This window comes from Camelus bactrianus, chromosome 19 (assembly GCF_048773025.1).
Source record: "Camelus bactrianus isolate YW-2024 breed Bactrian camel chromosome 19, ASM4877302v1, whole genome shotgun sequence".
In the NCBI taxonomy this organism is placed as follows: domain Eukaryota; kingdom Metazoa; phylum Chordata; class Mammalia; order Artiodactyla; family Camelidae; genus Camelus; species Camelus bactrianus.
This window is the reverse complement of record NC_133557.1, coordinates 10744199-10764907: the sequence shown is the minus strand read 5'-3', so window position 1 is coordinate 10764907 and position 20709 is coordinate 10744199. Positions and strand designations below refer to the sequence as shown.

General features: G+C 59.1%; 1 protein-coding gene across 4 annotated transcripts in view; it reads left to right on the top strand.

Annotated features, from left to right (window-relative positions):
• The window catches only part of NOL4L (nucleolar protein 4 like), a 121660-nt gene that overhangs the window by 83538 nt on the left and 17413 nt on the right, over positions 1-20709 (top strand). Inside the window, exons 1-2 of one of the 4 annotated variants that reach the window (XM_074347123.1) lie at positions 1486-1657; positions 9741-9882. In XM_074347123.1, the coding sequence (XP_074203224.1) occupies positions 9774-9882 (109 nt within the window). In that variant the 5' untranslated portion in view covers positions 1486-1657; positions 9741-9773. Of the gene's footprint in view, positions 1-1485; positions 1658-8991; positions 9223-9302; positions 9454-9740; positions 9883-20709 lie in introns of those variants that run through there. The other 3 variants (XM_010960873.3, XM_045521050.2, XM_074347122.1) reach the window with 3 other exon arrangements.

The window sequence follows — 20709 nt, the reverse complement described above, 5'->3', positions numbered from 1 at the left end:
ATTTTTCTGAAGGCTGATCTGTTGTAACAGAGGCGTGGATTTGGGGAGAGGGGAATCTGCCCCTGACCCATCTTCTCTGTCGGGGTCTAATTCTGCTGTTTGGGGACAAGCGCGTTCTGTTTCAGGCTGAGTCTGAGGTTGCTCAGAGGTCCAGGGTCTCCCGCCCCCTACCCCGCGACGCCCGGTGCAGTCTTCTGCACCCCAGGCGGACGAGGTCTGTCAGCGCGGAGCACCGCTACTCTGGTCCGCGTGGGTCTTCCCCCTACTGCGATGCTGTGTCTGCGGACACTGCGCGCCCAGGTCCTGGATGGAGCAGCATTCTTGATGTTAGCCTATTACTTTACAACTGTAGCTTGCGCGCCTTAAGGAGCCTGAACGGTGTGGTCTTGAGGAGCACAATGACGGGCGGGAGGGGAGGGGTGCAGGGAGGGAGCTGGGAGCAGGCGAGCGACAGGCGCTGAAGATCGCTGAAATGTTTGGGTCGGACAGGTGAGCGCAGCCTGAATTCTTAGGCGCCAGCCGGTGGGAAGGAGGAGAGCAGGGGAGGGTGTAAACTAAGTGGTGGGAAAGAGACAAAGGAAGAGTGAAGAGGCGAGATGGTGCGGAATAGAGGGAGGGGGGATGGGAGGGGGCAGCGGGTGGGCAGCGCGCCAAGGAGCCTGAGCTTGAACTTGATCGAGAAAAGGGGGGGTCCTGAGGTGGGGGGCGGCACAGAGCCGACCACGTGCCTGTCTTTCCCAGACCAGGGTCTTGCTCCGACCGCCTGGGGGCCCAGACCTCTGGCCCAGCAGCCCTGCCCAGCGAGGAGCCGCGTCCCCGGGAAACCTGGAGATGCGCGGGGGTCAAGGGCTGCTCGAAGGCCGCAGGGAACCTAGAGTTCCTAATGGTGCCTGAGTCACTTTCTTTGGGCCAAGTCTCTCCTCTCCTGGCCTGAACGCAGAGAGCCGGCCGGGTGCCTTCTCCCGCCCACCCCGGGACCCGAAGACTGCGGCCTCCCGGAGCAGGGGCGGGCACAGACCCCACCGCCTTCTTTCCCAGGTTTAGCCCCGGGCAAGAGTCTTCCTCCAAGCGCTTCCCCCTTAAGAGCGCTTTCCCCCCCGGAGCGCACCGCGGCGCGTCCAGCGCGCCCTCATCCCTCCCCCCCTACCTGGCCCAGCACCCGCTCCTTCCTTCTCCTCTCCCTCCTCCCCACTACCGCCTCTCCCTCCTTTCTCCTCTCCCTGGGTGCCTCCTTTTCCTCTCTCCCCCTCCCCCCGTGCCCACTCCTCCCTCTCGTCCGCCCCTCCACCTCCTCCTCCCGCTGCTCCTCCTACTCCCCCAGCTTGCGCCCTCCCTGCGCTCCCCTCCCCCCGGCCCCCGCCCCGTGCAGGGTCCCGCCCCCCTCCCCCGCCTCCCCGTGCCCGGTGCCCCCCTCCCCCTTCCTCCCTCCCGACCGCGGCGCCGCCGCCGCTGCCGCCGCTGCTCGCCTGGGCCCTCCCCCTGGCCACCCCCGCCCCCGGGCCGGGCAGTGACGCGCCGCGGCGGTGCCAGCCCCTCTCCCCGGGCGGCCGCGGCGGCAGCAGCAGCAGCAGCTGGAGCTGTGGGGCTGTCACCGCCGCCCGCCCTGCTCACTCGCCGCCGAGCCTGACCGCCCGTCTCCACCTCGCCTCCCGCCCAGGTACGGAGTCCGGCCCGGATCCCAGCGATCGGGCCGTTTCCGGGCCCCCGGCCGCCGCCCCCCTCCTCCTACCGCTGCCGCCGGCCGTTGAGCTGCGGTTAGGGGGGCGGGAGGCTGGGGGGGTTCCGGGGAGGGGGATGCGGAGGAGCTTCCTGCGCCGGGGCTGAGGAGGGGGGCGCGCGGAAGCGGCTGCGCCCTGGGCGGAGTGGGCTGGGGCGGGGGGCGGGTGAGGGTGACCGAGTGGGGTGCGCGCCGTGAAGCCTGTACTTTGGGGGCCGCGGGGTGCCCAAGAGGCGTGCCCGGCTCCGAGTGCCGGGGGCCGCCGGGCGCACCCCACTCCCGGGCCGTGCGCGCCGCCGGTCCTGGGGGGCGGTGATTGTGTGCGCCGCGCCGCGGTATTGTGCGGCGGCCACACGGTTTGCCGCGGGCTCGGCACCGCGTCCCGGGGAGGAAGGCGTTCGCAGGCGACAGGGTGGGGGCCGGGCTCGGGTTGCCGCCACCGCGGCTGCCTCGAGAAGGGAAGTGGACTGTTTGGAGATGTGAGGACTGGAAGCGTTGAGTGGCAGGGAGGGGCTCCCTGCCTCGGCTCGGGGAGTTGAGACGAGATTTGCAGAGTTGAGCCCACTTCGGCAGGCTCCGGTCCCTCCCCGGAGCAGACCTGGTGCCCCTGTCAAGCGTACTGTCGGAGCGGAAGCTGGGGGCGTCGGCGGCCCCAAGCGAAGGGGCATTCCTTACTGACCGGGACACATGGGGCGGGGGCAGCTGGCCAGAGTGAGGGCGCGCGCCCGGGTTAAGTTGGATTTACACCTCCGCCCGCCACTCTCCACTTCTCCACCGAGTCCTCCAAGGCTGGACACTTTTTCGGGCGGCGGGTGGGGGAGTGCAATTCGCGTTTGTATTCCAGACGCTCGGCCTCAGAAGCGCCCCCCGGCCCCCCACTCCCCTCTGGAACTGCGTTTGCCCGAGTTCGGTCGCCCCTACCGGGCTGTGCTTCCTGGGGGAAGTTCTCATTAAGCCTCGCTAATTAGCATTATTCCTAGAGAAAGGTTAAGGTTAGACCGTCCTTTTCCTTATCGGGAGGCCCACCCCCTCCTCCCCAAGAGCACAAAAGCACAAAAAGAAAGTGTGAAGAAGCGCAGATCAATGGAGAAGCCACAAACCCATTAATTCAAATGGAACCTTTTTCCCCCCACTAAAACATTGATTTTTCTTTCTGTCTGCTCGGAGGGGAGATTAATAACCTCCTGATTTCACCTGAAATGGTGTTTGGACTCTGTGATTTCCTCCTCTTTCTGAGAAGGATTGTGGCTTGAAATAGATTCTCCCTTGAGATAAAGCCCTACTTATCCCAGAATCAGCTGGAAACCCCAGCCTGGGCCCCATCCTACCAGGTGGGGGGTGTGGAAAGAGGGGTGTGGGGCTCTCACAGCTCCTCCGGAGAGAGTCATGACCCCCTGCTTCTGGGCTGTGGGTTGTTCTGGGGAAAAGATCTATGTAGCGCCCAGGCCCCAGTGGTGGTTTAGCCCCCAGGTAGTAAATTACCCCTACATTGGAAAACCATTAGTGCCTTAATGTGTCCTTCAATAATATCAAACTCCTGTCTCATCCCGGCTCCAGGTGGGCTAGTTTTGTACAGTAGGGGTTTGAGACAGCACCTCCTCCCACACCCACTGCGCCATGGCTGGGTGACAAGACCCCATTCAGCACCTTCCTGAGGAACAGCGAGAGCAGAGCACCCAGGGCCTTCCTCCTAGCTGGCAAGGCTGATTTGGGGAACTTGTGTGGCCTCCGCCACCCTCAGGCCATGTGGAGCTGAGCTGCCCCTGAGTTGCTCAAGAACTTTTTTGTCTTGTCTGGGTCCTTTTCTTGGAAGGAAACTCCTGCAGGGGATTAGTGCAGAGTGGTTTCTCTCCAGCCCTCGTTTTGGCTGGAAGAACCCTGTCTGCTGAAGCTCATCTCTCCAGCTTCCCTTTTAAAGAGACCCCTGTTAACAGCGGGGCCTGGGGTATCAATGAGGCCCTCATGGTGAGGAGTGCTGGGAAAACAGCCAGTTGCCTTTGCTTGGGAAACAAAAGCCCGTTTTACACTCAATACCCTAGGAAGAAGGTGTTGAAAATGCTCACCCCAGCATCCAGGCACCCATGGCAGCCAAGACAACAGAGCATCTCTGCATATATGTGAATATGTTTCTGAAGGACCCTGTATGTGTGTGGAGCGGGGAGAATACCCAAAGTGTGGTTGGTGATTGGCTGTCAGCCCTCCCCACTTCATTTCCCAGAAGAGCCCATGCTTATATGACTGGGAAACAGGAGGTACACTGGCAGGAAGGAGTGGAATTGTGGGAGAGTGTCCCCACGATGCTGGCCTCCTCCCCTGGCCAGGTGGGCTTGGATGGAGCTTGAAGCAGCAACCCTGGGACCCCTCAGCTCCCAGGCAGGAGCTGTGGCTCAGACCACTCTAAGATTTCATTCGCGCTGTTCCTTCCCAACAGGGATTTGAACCCTTGTTGCTTTAGATCCTGGGGGGTTTTCATCTTCCATTAATAAGCCATCTGATGAACCGAAGTGGTTAAGTTGGGGTCAAATGCGGTTCAGTACCTTCTTGGCATGCTCAGAAGGCTGTGTGTGTAATGCTCGCTGACATGGAGACAAGGAGGGGAATTGCCTTGCACTGAAGAATTTCCAGGGCCTGGAAGGGCCTGCAGGTGTTCCAGAAGGAGGTACTCACTTTCTCCACCTTGGTGCCCTCCTACTTAGGGCAGAGTGGGTTCCAGGGCAACTGCCCTGAGCCTGGTGGTTTTTCCTGCAGGAGCTTTAGCCTCTCATCCAACAGACCCCAGGGTCTAGGCCGAGAAGGGGTCTGTTTCCTGCCTGGCCCAGAAACGTACCCCCCCCCACCCGGGAACATACTTGCCCTCCACCCCTCCTCTGAAACACACACCCAAGGCTCCTGGTCAGGGCTTATGGCTCACAACTGCTCTAAATTCGCAGCAAATCCTCCTCCTTTTCTCTCTCAAAGCAAGTGATAGTGATAGAGTTACAGCTCTGAGGAGAGGCCTGGAAAATGTGTGAGGCACACCCCAGGATCCCTGTCCTGGAGGATGCAAATGGCTCAACTTCAGAGGCACCAGGAACCCAGTTCCCGAGAAATTGACCCCAGTTGTAAAATAATCAGGTTACTGATAGCACCTGCCCCTAGTTACACGCCATGGATACAGGCGCGTTTCCACCATTTCCTCTCTGGTCTCCCATTTTCTCCTCCTCCTGGGCTGGGCAGCAGTTGGTGCTGGTTTGCCTGCAGAGGAGGAAGGGCCTCAGAACCTGGGTGGAGAGACACTGAACCTGCCCGTGAATTTTGGACTGCAGATAAGAGAGGGGGAGGGTTTGGTCGGCTCCTCTCCTTCTGCCCAGAGTCAGGGCTCCCAGACTGGGGTGTGTCCCAGGGGCTGGCTGGGTGCTATCTGCCTGCCTACCCCTCCACCCCCAGCCCCCAGCTCTTGAGTTCCCTTTCCAGAAGAGCAGCTGGCCCGATCGCCCTGTGACCCACAAGTGGCTCGGGCCCTTTGGTGCCGAATAAATGGTGGGCTTTCCAACAGGTGGGCAAGACACCTCAGGGTGTCTGAGGGCAGAGGTAAGAGGAGCCAGGAGAGCTGGCTGGCCAGTCACATGGGGTCTGAAGAGAGGGTGCCCAGAAGTAACGGATTGTACCCAGTCTTTTATTTTCTAATGAAAGTTTCATTGAAGTTTGTTTACTTAAAGAGAAATTAGTGCAAATTCCCTTGAGATTCTAGAAGGGACAAAGGAGAAGTGCCTGACTTGTGACCTCTGGGTGAGCAAGGGGAGCGCCCTTGTCAGTGCACAGGCCTGAGGTCTGGCCCCTGCAGGTCCCTCCGGCCCCAGGTGCACCCGCTCTCTGCACGCTCATTGATGGGCCCTGAACTGTGTGCGCCGGTAATTGCCTGTGTAATTGGCCTGCTCCTGGAGCCTTGGCTAGGTGTGAGCGGGTGAGGTTCCAGTCTGCCCTCTGCAGCTGGGGGCGCTGCTGTAGCAGGTGGGTGGCAGAGGGGCTTGAGAAGCCGCCTCTCCCAGGTCAGCCCTGCAAGTCAGGGGGTGGGAACTCATTTTGATTGGAACTTAGAGTTGTTTTTTTTTTTTTTAAGTTAGGTTTAATAGGCTTGATTTCTCACTTTAAAAAACTGCTGTATTGGTAGTGTCAAGAGCTGAGCTAGAACCACCACCCACAAAACCAGGATTCATGTGGCAGGACCCTGGGAAACCCACCGGGGAGAGCCCGAGAGTCAGCAGATAACTGGGGAAGGGGTTCCCCAGCCCCCCTCTCTCGGAGCTTACAAGTGGGTCAGAATTTTTCTCTCTTTCCCTAAATAACAAGGCCCTGGAGGAAAGGAGCTTGAGTGTAGTCACCGTGCCCCTAACACACCACCAGCATGTAGTAGACGCTCCGTAACTGTGTGTCGACTCATTGAAGAGAGGGAGCGGGGTGTGGCTGTAAATATAGCTTCATCTCCCACGAGTTCCTTTGGGTCTCATCCTGAGAAGCTTTGTTGTTAAGGAGTCTGGTTCTTTCGATTGCAGGGAGGAAGTGTGGGGAGGCGGCCTCTTGGTGTGATAGACTGTAATGTGGGCTCTGGGCACAGACTGCCTGGGTTCTGATCGCAGCTCTGCCACCAGCTGTGGTGCCCTTGGGCAGCTGAGGCAGGTCTCCAGGGAGCCGGTGCCAGATCTGGAGATAGGCCTGACATGAGTGCCTGCCTTTTTTTTAATGGGGTTGTGAGAGGAAATCTTACAAAACCCTTGCCCTGATATCATGTGTGGGCACTGGGTGCTCTTCATTACCAGGTGATTGCAATTCAATGTAAAGTTTAGCCCACCTCAGTGCAGTTTGACCTGTCAGGCCAGGGGAGTGGAGGGGACCATTCTGGGGGACAGTGAAGTGATCTGAGCCAGAGAAACCCTGGGCTCTGTGTCAGAGAGGGGTGTGTGTGGCTGGCAGCCACAGGAGGGGGACACCACACGGCAGTACGTTGCCACTGCCTGCCAGCCAGGGTCTGGGTTTCATGTGGTCTCCATTCAGGAACTGTGTGTAACGGGACCAAGTCCCTGATTGTCAAATTAATGCCGCATCCTCATTAAGCACCAGTATCATAGCAGGCGATTCAGCCAATTTGACAGGTCTTGCTGGCCTTGTCCAGAGAACACACAACCAGCCTGGTCCCTGCTCTTGGAAGGACTTAAGGTTTTTCTGGGGAAAGACAGGGCATAGAGCCACTGTGCTGACCGGCTACAGCTGAGGGGTCTGTGCCCGCCCCCGCGTACAGGCAGGCAGACAGTGTAGGAGAGGAGCGCTGGAGACCAGGCCGGGTTGGTTGGCACGGGGACGGGCATTTGGAGTTTGAGCTGTGGGGCACAGCTCTGGCAGAGGCTCAGAGGCGGGGAGGGGATGTGTTGGGGCCTTCAGATTTGCACACCTCTGGCTCTGCCACTTGTTAGCTCATGCCCTTGGGCAAGCAAGAGCCTGAACCCTTTGGAGCCTTTATTCCCTCATCTGTAGAATGGGGCTGATAACTATGTCTGCCCAATGGGCCTGTGGTGCACTTGGCACCTGGTAAACCTTGGCTTCTGCTGTCACTGTTTTAAACTTTGGCCAAGTGGGCCTAGAGCATGGGCGCCTTCAGCACTGCACCTAGCTGTTCTGACATTTCCCTGATCTTCAGTGAGAACCTGCGTGTTTAGTGGAACACTCCTTTCTCTAAGCTGGAGACGCCCACCCAGGGTTATGTGCCCCTGGGGAGAGGATACCCCCGTATGGCTCACCTGCCCACAGCTCACCCATCTGCCAGCCACAGAGGCCTCCTGGCTGCTGCTTGGATCCACCAGCATGTGCGGTGCCTGGAGCGCTCCCCACGTGGACCCCCACACAGCAGCCTTCCTCACTTCCTGCAGGCCTCAGCTCAGATGTCCCCTAACCAGCAAGGCCCTCCTTGGCCACCCTGGCAAACAGAGTCCTGCAGGTCCCTCTCCACTCTTATTCTGCTTTATTTTACTTCGTAGCCCTCATCAGCCCTGACACTATGCGGTTTTCTGCTGATTACCCATCACCCCCACTGGACAGTGAGCACCAGGAAGGCCAGGACATGTCTTGTCCACAGTTGAATTTTCTGGCACCTAGAAAGGTGTTTGGTACATAGTAAGTCTTCAGTAAATACTTGTTGAATAAATGGATGTAGTGTTTTGAATAGGTGGTACTTCCAGATGTTGAAAGAATACCTGGTCTTTTAAACCATGAGTGTTTTAACAATAGCCAAGAGCCACGAGAGGGCCTTCCTACTTCAGCCAGGACTTTGTGTCATACCCTGAGCACAGTGACCCCTGGGCAGCCAGGAAGGAGCCAGGGGCCAAGTGAGGAGGCCCCTGTTCCTGGCTCGTAGAGCCATGGCCCTACCCCTCCCAGGGTCCTTCTCCTTGCTTGCCCGCCGCCTCTCACTCTCAGGTCCTGTCCAGTCAGCACTGAGGAGAGTCCTGTTGCCTCTTTGTGACTTTTGTGCAGAGAGAGCCTTTGAACATGTGTCTGTCCCTCAGGGTGTGAGAACTCAGTCAGAGTGAGTGTGAGGGAGCATGCTTTCACCCCAGGAAGGCTGTGGGTACAAGTGCATGTGTATAAGGAGCCGGGCCGCCTGTGGGAGGGAGGCAGTGTGAGTGCGTGTGTGGGGAGAGGACACAAGCGCACACGTGGTCTCCATCTGCGAGGCTCTGGGTGTGCTGCGTGGGGGCCCCCTTCGCTGGGCAGAGCTGGCATCCTGGCCCAGCTCTCATCCTCCTGATTCAGCCGCAGAGGGTACACACTCGTGCTGCACAGAAGCTGTAAATTCCAGGAAACTCCCTGCCAGCCGGCCTGTGGGGGAGGGAATGGAGGATAATCCACGCTGGTTCCCCAGCACTTGGAGAGCAGATGTGTCTGCCTCGGACAGCAGCCGAAGAAAGTTCAGACCAAAGTGTGTTTGCTTGCTGTAAAAGAGACCTCTGTGAGGGGCCCCAGGAGGGCTTTTGGGGGGGTAGTGCTCTGCCAGAGGTCCTTACTGGGGGCCCACAGAAGCCATTGTATCTGGCTGGATGGGGAAGGGGAGGGGGCAAAGCCAGAGCTCCGGGGTGTGGGAGCTGCTGGGTCATCTTTCTTGCGTTTTACAGCCAGCTCCCAAACACAGTTGCTTGCTGCTCCTGAAAGAGGCTGGGCCAGAAGGAGGTGGGGTCCCTTCCCACTGGAGGGCTGGGTTGAAGGGGCCCCGCCCTGGGGGTTCCCGGATGACTGGCCAAGGGCTCACTGAAGCCAGCGGGAGAGGAGGCAGGGAGAGGAGGCAGGCGAGGTCCTCTCCAGCAGGCCCTCCGGCTGTTTGGAAGGCCCTGGAGGCCCCCCAGGCCCTTGAGCCGAACCCCCTTTGCGGTCTGCTCCGAACCCTTGCCGGCCCCACGCCCTTCCTTCTCTGTACTTCTGGGGCTGGCCTTTTCAGCTCTGGAAGCCGCCCAAGAGCATATCTTTGAAGCACAGCAAAGGTTAGGAAGGAGGAAGACAGAAATGTCCTCTGGGCTGGGGGAGTGGGAGAAAGGAATTCCATGCATGCTCCACGGGAGTGGGGGAAGCAGGCGTGGTGGGGGCCACCAGTCTGTCCTCGGCAGTGCCCGCCTGGCCCTGCGTGGAGTGAGCCCTTGTCCCCAGGCTGTGGGCAGGGAGTGGGGAGCAGTGGCCCTTGTTTACAGCGCTGGTTTCAACCTTGGCTCACAAGGGTAAGAGCCAGGCCCTGCTATCCGCCCCTACAGGATGCAAGACCTCGTAATTGTCTTCAATTACAGACAGCACGGCCCTCAGCCCCGGCTTCCCACAGGAACCAGAGCCTGAGCTGCTTCCATGGGGGAAGGGGGAGTAGCCCAGCCCCCACTGCAGGGCTTGGGGGCTCCCTGTGGCCTTTGGGGCACTTCAATTGCCCTTGGGCCCTGGGGTTCACCCAGAATGCTGCCGAGGGCTATAGAGAGCCCGTCCCCATTGAATGTCTGCCTTCTTTGTCCCCGATCAGGATGAAACTTCTGTGAGCAGTGAAGATTTTGATATGAACGACTCCACATGGATGTCAGCTGACCCACACCTGGCCTCCAGCCTGAGCCCCAGCCAGGACGAGAGGATGCGGAGCCCGCAGAACCTCCACAGCCAAGAGGACGGTGAGTGTCCCTTCATGGCTGGTGGGGGAAGGGCCATGCCTGCTGCCTGCAAGAGCCTAGGAATCCCAGGTGTTGGCATCTGGGCTGGGGCCTCTAGGGGGTAGCCCAGGCCTAGGCTGACAGCCGTTCCCAGCATTCTCAGCCTCTCCATGAGCCCCCTGGCCCCAGCCCCTGGTTCCAGGGAGAGCGGTGAACAGATAGAGCTGTCGGGGACTGGCAGCCTGATGGTGTCCTGCCTGTTTGTTCTGATGCTCAGGGGCTGGTGGGATATGGATTTCAAAGTTATCACGATTCAGGTCTGGGAAGGTTAACGGTGTGCCTGACCCAGAACAGTCCAGATGCCCAGTAATGAAAACAAGGGCTGGGCTTCCGCAGCTCGGACGTGAGGCTATGGGACAAGGTCCCTGCCTGTCACCTGGTGAGTGAGCAGGCAGTGCACTCGACCGCATGTGTGCCCCCAGCCCCTTGGGATGAGATGTGACCTAGCTGAGGAGCTGTCCAAACTCTTCCCTGGCCCGGTTCCCCGCCACCACCAGGGCCTGCCAAGCTTCCTCCCGCCTCCCTTGGAACAGAGGCTTCCTTTTTGGGGTGGGAGAGTTGGGGTCAGAGTCAGACCCCAAAGGTACACTCCAGAGCTCCTATGTTGTGCCCTCCATGGGGCTGGGCTCTGGGCTCTGGGGCTCCAGTGTCTGCCTCAGTTAGATGCGGTTGTAGGCGTGGAGTGGTGCCTGTCGTTGGAGTGTCCCTGACCAGGCTCTGATTTCCGGGGAGGAGATGATGGGGGTGGGAGATGAGCCAGAGAGAACTGGGGTGTAGAGCCGCAATTAGGAGGGGTCGAAGGTCGGGGCCTGGAATGCGGGAGGGAGGTGCAGGGTTAAAAAGGGGTGTAATGTTAACTCTGTGAAACGGGTTAGCCTTAAAGAGTAAATAAGGGGTAGGAGCCTTGTAGTATGGGTCAAAGTTCGTCTCCATGGCAGAACCCGCGCGCCTGCTTCCCCGTGGCCCTGGCAGTCCTGAATCCGGCTTTGTCTGGGAGGAGACCGGGCATGGAGGCAGCTGGGGTGGCTGGGCCAGGGGCTGGGGAGCCCAGGGTGTGGTTCTGTGAGGAGTGGGGTACAAGGCTGCTGGGAAAGAAAAAGCTTTTGTCCCTTGATGACTCGTGAGGTCAGCATGAGCCCCTCGTGCTATGAGCCTCCCAGACCAAGACCTCCTTCCAGCGTTCCCACGGGGTGGGGGCGGGGGCAGCCACTTGTTGTGGGGGCTCTGGGGCTGGGAAGTGCCCAGCAGCTGACCTCCAGCCTCATCTGAGCTGATTGAGGGCCACACCCAAGGGCCATGCCAGCCCAGGGTTGTCACTTATACCTTCCCAAGAAGGATCCAGAACATTTTTTTTTAAACCCAGAGTAGTAGGACTGAATGGGCACCCTGTCCCCCCAACTCATTCTCAAAAAAGTCTTGTGTTATTGTTGCTGACAACCATCCTTTGAGGGTCTGATCTCTGTGGGAGACACTTCCCAGGGAGATGTGGTGATTTGGGGGGCCTCAGGATCAGGTAGCAGAAAGGAGTGTTTCTGTGGGGGGTCACAGGGCTTCCTCAGCCATGAGGCTGTTGGGGTCAGCATGTCTTGCAGCTGGTCCAACAGGAGCCGGATCGGGGAGCCCACCTGTAGTCCCACAAATCCCCCACTCCACCCCCACCGCTCCTGCCACCCAGGTCCCTCCCGGCCGTGGGCGCCAGGGCCGAGGCAGGCTGGCCTGCTGACAGGACGAGGGTGTTCATCAGGGCGGGCAGCCAGAGCTGGAGACAGGGAGGATGGTGTTGACCACGATACCATCAATTTAATTATTTAATCAGAGGCTATGTCTGGAGGCTGTGGGCTGATGTGCTGGCCAGAGGCCGACCTAGACCCAGTACTGGGGGTCACAGGCCTTGAGACACCTGCTGGTCTGGTCTCTGCTGCCCTTTATGGTCCTGGATCTGTTGGTGACTGGCGTGTCTATCCAGACCAGTGGCTTCCCAAAGAGTTTTGACTGAACACAGACCCAGCCTGGAGCCCTCGTCCAGCCCCGCAGTGGCGTGCAGCCAGCCCCCGTCCCAGGGCAGATACGAGCTGAGATCCCGCTCCCATTAGTGAGTCAGTGGGAGACCATCGGGAGCTTCAGAGTGTTTTCACATCCCCTCTTAACGAAGGACTAGGCGGAGGACAGGCCAAGCAGGGGTTCTGTTCACACCCGGCCACAGCCCTTCATGGTCTCCACTCCCTGCTCATGTGTCTCCATCCAGAAGCTTCCCCAACACCACCAAAGCCCAGGGTGGCTTGGTTTACAGTCTCTGGCCCTTGGTCCTCCATGTCTGAGACCCCCACTGTGAGTTCTGAGGGGCTGACCACATGGGTCTTGCTGTCTGCTCTGTCTCCGGTGACTCTAGCTGCATGCCTGGCACATTAGAGGGGCCTGCTGAATATTTGTTGCCTGAATGAATAAAGGAACAAAAATTTATTAAGACCTACCCCCGAGCACACCATCCAGAAGGGAGAGAGGTCTGCCCCCTTGTTGGGGACAAGTCAGGTTCTTTGTTCCTGAGCACCTGGGTCTTTTCCCGGAACCAGGAAGTGTGGAGACTCCCGAGGCTGGGCCAGGGGAGCACCCCGCCCCGGCTGGCCAGCAATGAGCGTTTCAAGAAGCTGGGCAGTTTGCACAGATACACGCCTGCTGGTGGATGTTGAGGCTCCCCCTCCTCCTCCATCACCTCCTCCCGTTCCTTGTCCTCCTCTTTGAAATTTTAACAAAGGCAGATGAAGGCTGGGCCTTGGCAGGGCAGGTCCCAGGGCTGAGACCAGGAATGAATTAGCAGCAGGCAAGCTCTCACTCCCAGAAGCTTGTCTGAGGCTCACCAGGGGTGGGAGTGTGCCTGCCCTGAACACGGTTGTGCTTTGTCCCCAAGCCTGCCCCTGCCTGTGAGGCCTCACTTCACGGGTCTCTTACCAGCCCCATTCCCGGCTCCCTGAAACCACAGCACGCGTGCTGGCCGAGGACCACCACAGGGCTTCCTGTCCAGGGGGCTGGAGCTGCCGTGGGGGAGCACATTGCTCTTGTCCTGTCTCATGGGAGGGAACTGCTGATTAGTGAGAGAGTTAGGTAGCGTGATCTGGCCAGAGTTGAGGGAGTGCCAAGGCTGCTCCCCTCGTCTTTCCTACTTGGCAGGCATCGAGGCCATATGTGAGGTTCCCCGGAAGATGGGCGTGGGATCCGGGGAAGAAGAGGAGGCTTCCCCGCCCCAGACTCAGAGCACTGCCTTCTTGGGCCAAGTGACCCAGGCCACTCACACTTGCCTCCAGCCTCTGTACAGCCAAGTCCTCTCCAGACCCACCACTGAGCCCTGGCTGAGGCTTTGGGCTTTCTTTTGAGTCCAAACAGAGCCCTGGTCTCATCATTGGTGCCTGGAAAAACACTCTGGCCCAGGGGCTACATTTTAGGGGTGGAAAGAGGACAATTGGAAGAAGCCAACAGCTGAGACTCTGTCTACAGACAGTGTAGTCTGGCGTTGACTTAGGATGGAACAGCACATCAGTCTGTAATTACGCCCCATCAGTGGGATTATCTGATTGACGTCCGTCTCTTCCCCAGATACCGTAAACACCCTGAGAGCCCATTCCCCGGGGCCTAGCACAGCACCTGGCACAGAGCAGGTGGGCAGAGTATGAAATGAATAAGTGAAGGGAAAAATGAAGGAGGGCACACGCCAGGCAGGTGGGCCAGCGGGCCTCCGGACATCAGATGCATGGCTCAGCCAGGGTCCGGACCACAGCAGGCGGGGCCGGGCCAGGGCCCTCTCCCTCCATTTCCCCATGATGTGCTTCACTAGGCCTCTTGCTCTGCCCCTTCCTGAACGGAAAATGTGAGGCCTGGCCTCCAGAAGGGATGCGTGGGGGTGGGGAGCGGACATTACTCACCTCCCGGGTAGACAGGAAGCCAGCGCCAGGGGAGAACCGAGGGTCCTGCTTCCGTCTTCCTGCAGGATCATGGTGGGGGTTGCTGGGCAGGAGCTGTGTCGCGTCCTGGGGCATTTGGGGGCCTCTTGTTTGTGCCTCTTAGATGAGAAGTTCTTCCAGCCTCGGGCCTCTGGGACCCACTGGACCTCAGAGCTTCCCTCCCTCCAGGGACATGGTGCCAGCACTTCCTGCCTGCAGACCAGATACCTGGGGCCTCCCCTCCAGTGCCTGTCACCATGTCCTGAGGCTGGACAAAGGTGCTGAGGGTCCTGGCTAAGCCTTTGGTTCTTTCAGGGCTCTCTCTCCACCAGTTTTGTCCTGTGAATACTGAGCCCCGTGGCAGGGGCGGCTGATCAGCCTGTCCCTGCCTTTGTCCCTTCGAGGAGCCTGTGGGAGAGGGATGGGCACACGCAACACAGGATCCCTGAAGGGCTTTCTGAGGGCAGGAGGTGTGTCTTTGAAGAAATGTATCTTATTTTTTCCCCTTATTTCACAAGTATTTCACTCATTATAGAAAGTTTAAGAAAAAGACAGGAGCAAAAAAAAAAAAAGACAGTCAAAAAAACCAATGTTTGGAGCATATTTTTCTCAGCCTTTTCTGCATGTAAAATCAAAGTCTTGTTTTCTTGAAAAGGGGCAGGGGGAGCGTGTAGTGTTAGAGACACCTTTTTTCCCACATGATGTCTTACCTGTCCCTGTCACAGATGTGGCACTTTTAAAGGTTGTCGGGTCATGCCAGTGACTGGAGGCCCCATCCCTGAGCCCACTGTGTTCTCAGCTCTGAGCTGGTGACAGGTTGGCTGTGAGCCTGAGAGCTCAGAGCTATGACTAGGCCTTTCCTACGGAAGAGGAAACGCCGTCTCTTGAGGGAGAGGTGACTTGCCTGGACCCCGAGTGACCACAAGAGTGTCTCTGACCCCAGAGCCTGCGTTTGGGCCACTCATGGAGGAGGATGTTCCATCCCCCTTTTTTGTCATCACAAACAGTGCGGCATGGGGCAGCTTCGGGGACTGAGCATCCTCTTCTGGGCTTTGTTCCCCAGCCCTCAGCTCAGAGCAGGTGGTGGCGGAGACAGGGGACCAGCGAAAGCATCTTGGAGGAGGTTGCCCTGGTGCAATGCTGAGGGCAGGTGTACAGCAGCCTGGGAAGCTTGGGCCACTTGTCAGGAGGAGGCTGGGAAGGGAGGAAGATGCTGGGGGCTTCCTGGGTCACATGTCTCCAGAAGCTCCTTGTGACCCCAAGCTCCAACCAGGACAGAGGGCCACAGCCCAGCTAGGGGCTGGCCTGCAAGGATTCTGAGAGGATGGAGAGAAGTGAGTCCTCCTCTATGGGCCCGGGGTCTCAAAGGGACATGGCTCCTTGCAGGCGGTCCCTGGCACCCGGCTGCAGCTCTCCTGTGTGGGTCCTGGCCCACCCTGGCCCTGCAGTGTGGTCTTAAGCAAGTTGTTCACCTCTGATCCCGGCTTTGTCTGTACTGTGGCCTGAGTGACTGTGGCCATTAATCTTGGTGTGTCTCAGGAGCTGTTTGTGAGAAGACCGAGGTCCTGGCTCTTGCTGCCCTCGGGTGGGGCCCTCCACTGCCCAGAAATGCAAACTGGGCGGCAGGGGCGGTCACCTGGGGAGCAGGTGTGAGACTTGCTTGCCCAGGGCTCGGTATTTACAGTGGTGCTGCCTCCTGTCCTCACCAGCCCAGGCCTTCCTCCATGTGCCCTTCTCCCCCGGCTCCACAGGGTGGGTCCGCGGGGTTGTGCACCCCAGCACCTAGCCACACTGCCCTAGCCCCAGCTCAGATTCTGCTTCTGCTCTCTCCTTGCTGTGTGGCCTGGGCCTTCCCTCACTGGATGGTGGGGTGAGGACTGGGTGAAGTGGGGACAGGGCTCAGCACACACCTGGTACACAGAAGGCTGGGTGAGCAGGGATAGAATTGCTTCCTCGTAGTGGCCAGGCTGCTGCAGGGCGCTGTGCTGAGAAACCAGAGGTTGGGGTCCATGACCAACTGGCCATTGTAGGCTGAGGGGCTGTAGGCACATTAGGGACTCCCTTGAAAGACTGAGAAGTCCTCCTCACTCTCCCCAGGCCTCTGGACCCTTTACTGCCCCACTTGGCCCAGTCCTGTCTCGTCATCTGTCCAGGTCCCTCTTGGTCCCCTCTACCTACTGAGCCCTGTGGGGTTCTGTCCAGCCCCTCAGAGTCATCTTTGGAAAGGGAGCCAAGCTGGGAGGACCCGGGCACTCACAGCTTGTTCTAGCATCTCATCAGTTCTCATCCCACCCGTCTGTGCCAGGGCCTGTCGGGGGGCCCTAAGTCCCCCAAGACCCTGCTCCCTGATCTGCAAATCCCAGGTCCGTCCCAGGCTCCCGGGCCGGCAGGCGGCTCAGCAGGCTGAGTTAACTCTGCTGTCCGAGGGGAAGATGCCCGGGCAGCAGCTTACCTCCTGTATGCTGGCCACTCACCTGGGCTCCGAGGATGCCACAGGAGTCCCAGGCCAGGGGTGGAGACTGCTTGTGCATGGGAACAGGCCAGAGGCTGCCCTGCTGGTAGGGAAGGGGCAAGTGGGGGTTAGGGCCGCCAGGTCATGCGGGCTCAGAGACAGTCACACAGTTCGTTACTCCTGAACCTCGGCTGCTTCTCGTGTTCTCTGCGCATGGGCGCCCACCCTCCCACAGGCCCATCTCAGGGGTTGAAGCAGCTCTCTCCCCAGCAGGGGCCCCAAGGGCTCCCTGCTGCTTGTGGAACTGATATTAGTGGTTGGGCATCATGTCTGGTCACTGACACACGGGGGAACGATTGTGGCCCCTTCCCTACAGTCCCCCTGGGATGGCTTCTGAAGGACTTTTCATGCAGGGGGCTTTTAAACTGAGCCTTCTCTTCCCAACACCTGCTTATCTTGGTCCTCTTTATCCCCTTGACTTCCACCTGTCTCAGGTGAGACTGTAGACTGTCTGGGCCTCATTTTCTGGCTACAGGTCATATACTCCCTCCTAGAGCAATTGCTGTTTGCTCCTATTCAAGGCTCCAAACATCCATACTGGACAGAGAGGCAGCAGTGGCCTCCTGCCCTCCCCTCCCCCAGGAGCAGAGAACCAGGGCCCAAGCCCTTTCGGGGATTGGCCATGGGCCACCCTGGCAGTCCCAGGTCACAGGAAAGTGTCCAACATCAGCTGGGCTGCAGACGGCACAGACAATGCTGGGCTGTCCCAGCCTCTGGCCACCGCGGAGTAAGGGAGGCTGGGAGACAGCACCAAGAGATCCCTTTATCCCGGGAGCGGGCCAGGCCTGCACAGCCCTGGCCTTGTGCAGGCTGCCAGGGCCTTAGGCCCTCACAGGCCTCCAGACACCTGGTAAGGACATTAGGGTAGGACAAGCTCCAGGGCCCTAGAGGTGAAGTTCACCTACTGAGAAAGGGAGAGGGAGATGCCACTCACCTGGAAGGTTTGCCGAGGCCTGCCGGGCCGTCAGAGAAGTCAGCCCTTCCCTCCACCCCCTCAACCCGGGACACACATAGACCTAACTGCCTATTGACTCTCTATGGAGGCAAGTCCCACTGTGCCTGAGAGGAGACCAGGGGAGGGGTGCACCTGAGAGGCATCACCACCGAGCCTGTCCAAGGGCAACTTTCCCACCAACCAGAACCACGTTGGCGTCTTCACTCTGATCTAAGGACTGGGATGCACCGAACCTGGACTGGCTTCCAGGAGGGCCCTCAGGGCTCCAACATACACGCACACAGGCTGCGGGGCCAGGGCCCTGCCCCGTGAATTATTCACACATGGTTGCTCAAAGTGGCTCTATTTGCTCTCAGAACATACAGTTTGTTTTGGGGTTGGAGTAGGGTTTGGGTACAGTGGGCATCTCAGCTAGAGCTTTGCATACTGAATTAGCATCACATTCTCACTGCCTGTGCTTGGCCTTGAGGGTGGAGCCAGGGAGACTGTCAGGCCTGGGAAGACCGGGACCCAGGCAGTCCATATTGGGAGTGTTTCCCCTGGGGCGGATTTGGCCAATGTGTGTTGGGGAGGGGCTGCAGAACATGGGGCAGTGGCTGGGCTGGGAGGCTGTCCCATAGTACAGATGGGCCAATCAAGGCCTAGAGAAGAAAGAGCTTCGGGGAAGCAGGCAGCACAAGGGCCCCTCTGGGCTCTGCCATTCACACTGGGTGTTGGCCGATGACTTGCCTCTGGGATCCTCTGGTTCCTCCCTGGTGTCTGCTGGGGGTGGTTGTGCCAGTCAGGCATAATGAGTGTGCTCATCCCCAGTGCCCCACCACAGCCCCGCTCAGGCCACCTGCCCCAAGACCCCAGTTCTCATCTGCATCTTGGACACCTCTCTAGGGGCCAAGACCCCAGGGTCACTGCACTGAGAGAAATGATTTCCATTTTAGGGGAGAGTCATGAAAACCTGGGGCTGTTGTACCGTCTAATACGGGAGCCACAGACAGCTGTGTGCAAGTCAGGGTGTACTGTATATGTGAAATGCACACTTAAGTTTTGAAGACCCAGTTTAACACAATATTGAATACTTATTGAAATGATAATATTCTGGATACGTTGGGTTAAGTGGAATAGGTTATTAACATTCATTCTGTCTCTTTCATTTTTTTTTTTATGTGGCTACTAGAAAATTGAAAATTCCATATGTGGCTCGCATTCACGTTCTTTCTGTTGGACAGCGCCGCTCTGGACTCTGAGGGCCTCAGGTGTTAATGCGTGCTTAAGGAATGAGTCATAAAAGGTCGGGCAGGAAGGTGGATGCTGTGGAGTGGAGGTGCTGGAGGCGTGAGGAGGCAAGAGTGGAGCCCAGATGGGGAGCAGGGGCCGGGCCAGCCTTTGGAACCACTAGGACAAATGGAGCGGGGCGCTCAGGAGGGACAGCTCTGTGGGTAGTGGGGTCTGAAGGCCAGACCTTGGGGCAGGTGCTCAGTGTGGTTCCCCCATCTAGGATGGTGGGCTCCCAGTGGCACCCAGCTCCTCAGTGTCCCCTGTTTGACCCCAGGGCCCTCCCCTTTCCTTCCGGGAGGAAGAGCAGGGTAGCCTGCCAGGAGCCTGGTGCTCCCGGGAACCATGCATCATGTAAACACGGCCGCCACTGGCCTTTGTCAGAGTAGGCAGAGGCCAGGCCTGACGAGGGGCACACCCCAAATTCAGCACAGAGTCAGTGCCCCCAGACTGCAGCCCAGAGCTACATGGCCGAGGAGGAGGAAGGGCTGGCTCTTCAACATCCAGTGGGGGCTGCCTGGTGTCCTCACCTCCAGAACTCTCCCCTCCCCGCCTCCTCCCAGCTCATCTCTTGTGTGTATGAATTATTGATGTCCCCTCTCCCACCCCCACCCCCCAGCCTGGAAGCAAAGGAGGGAGGTGCTGCCTCCCGCCTCTGCACCTCTGGCCACAGCGGGCGGCCTGCACTGGGCACTGACCGGGCGGGATGGCAGCCCGGGGTCCCAGGGCCGGGGGACCTTCCAGCCCTGGCCCAGCCCTCCTCGGGAGCTGGCGGGGTCGCCCCCTGGGAGAGGGCACCACTGGCTGTGGCCCCAGAGCCCGGTGTGGCCATTGGCGGCTCGCACAGAGCCGGGCTTGTATGGGCTGCGGGGCGCTGGCGCCCACATAAGGGCATTGTTTGCCGAGGTAAAAGGGGTTTTTGTCTCCTCCTGGAGACTGGACAGAGGGAGGAACAATTTCCCCCATTCATTGCTAATTCCCCCATTGGAATAGCAGCACATTGCCCCACGTTACATAGATGGGCACACAGTCCTTCCCTGCCCGCAGGCATTCCCAGCACAGGTGGTGGGCCTGTGTCCTGCCCAGATCGGGAGCAGCCCTTTGCCAGAGCCGGGGAGGCCTGCTTTTGTGGAAGTGGTCCAGAGGGGTGCGTCCCCACCGCTTCCCTTCTGCCCCTTGGTGCACTGTCCCTGTCACTCAGAGAGTCACAGGTTGGGGGCAGTCTTGCCCTGCTGGCATGGTTCTGGGTTCTGGCTTGCTGGCTGTGAGTGGGTGCCCATCCTAGAGGGGCCTCCCAGCACAGCCGGGCAGATAAGGACCTGGTGGAGGCAAGAGGGTCACGTCTAGCTCTGGGTCCTGTGCCTGGAGGCCTGCACCCCCAGAGGCCTGACTCCTGTACTCCGTGTCCTGGGCGCTTGGTGCCTATGGGGCCAGCTGGGTTCTTTCACAGGGTCATAAAGTGTCAGAGCCCAGGAGGGCGTCAGCGGCAACTCCCTAGACTGCAGATAAGAGGAGCCAGGGAGGCGGGCTGTGCCCAAGGTCGGGAGAGAGCGAGGCCCCACACCTGCTCCCCCGGACCCACTCCTTTGGGCATGGGTTTGGGTGCATGATGATGTCTCCCTAAGTCACATTTTTTTGAGATGAAGTTGAGAGGAGGGGTAGGATCGGAACCCAAGTTACCCCAGCCTGGGTTTCTGTCCTCCTTTCCCCAAATAGTGCTGGCAGCTCTCTGGGCTGGGGCTGTGCCAGGTGCTGGGGGAGGGCCCCACAGCCAGCCCTCCTAGGGTTGGGTGGGCCGAGGTGAGGAGAGAGCCCAGCAGGGCTCCATTCCCTCAGGCCCTCTGAGGGGCAGGACCTTGTGTTACTCAGAGACCAAACCACACACACACGTGATGCAAACCTGCCTCCAGCCAGCTTCAGCAGTAAGGAAACCATTGGCTCCTATAACCAGAAAGTCTAGGGCCCCCCTTGGCTTTAGGCATGGATGGATTTAGGGGGGATTTATCTGGGTCAGCTTGGCAGCCCTGCCTTCCGGGTGTGGGCCTCCCACTGAGTGGGCTCAGCCACCCCTGGGGGTGGGGAGAGAGTACACCTTCCCAGTCTCTTCTGCAGAAGCCCCT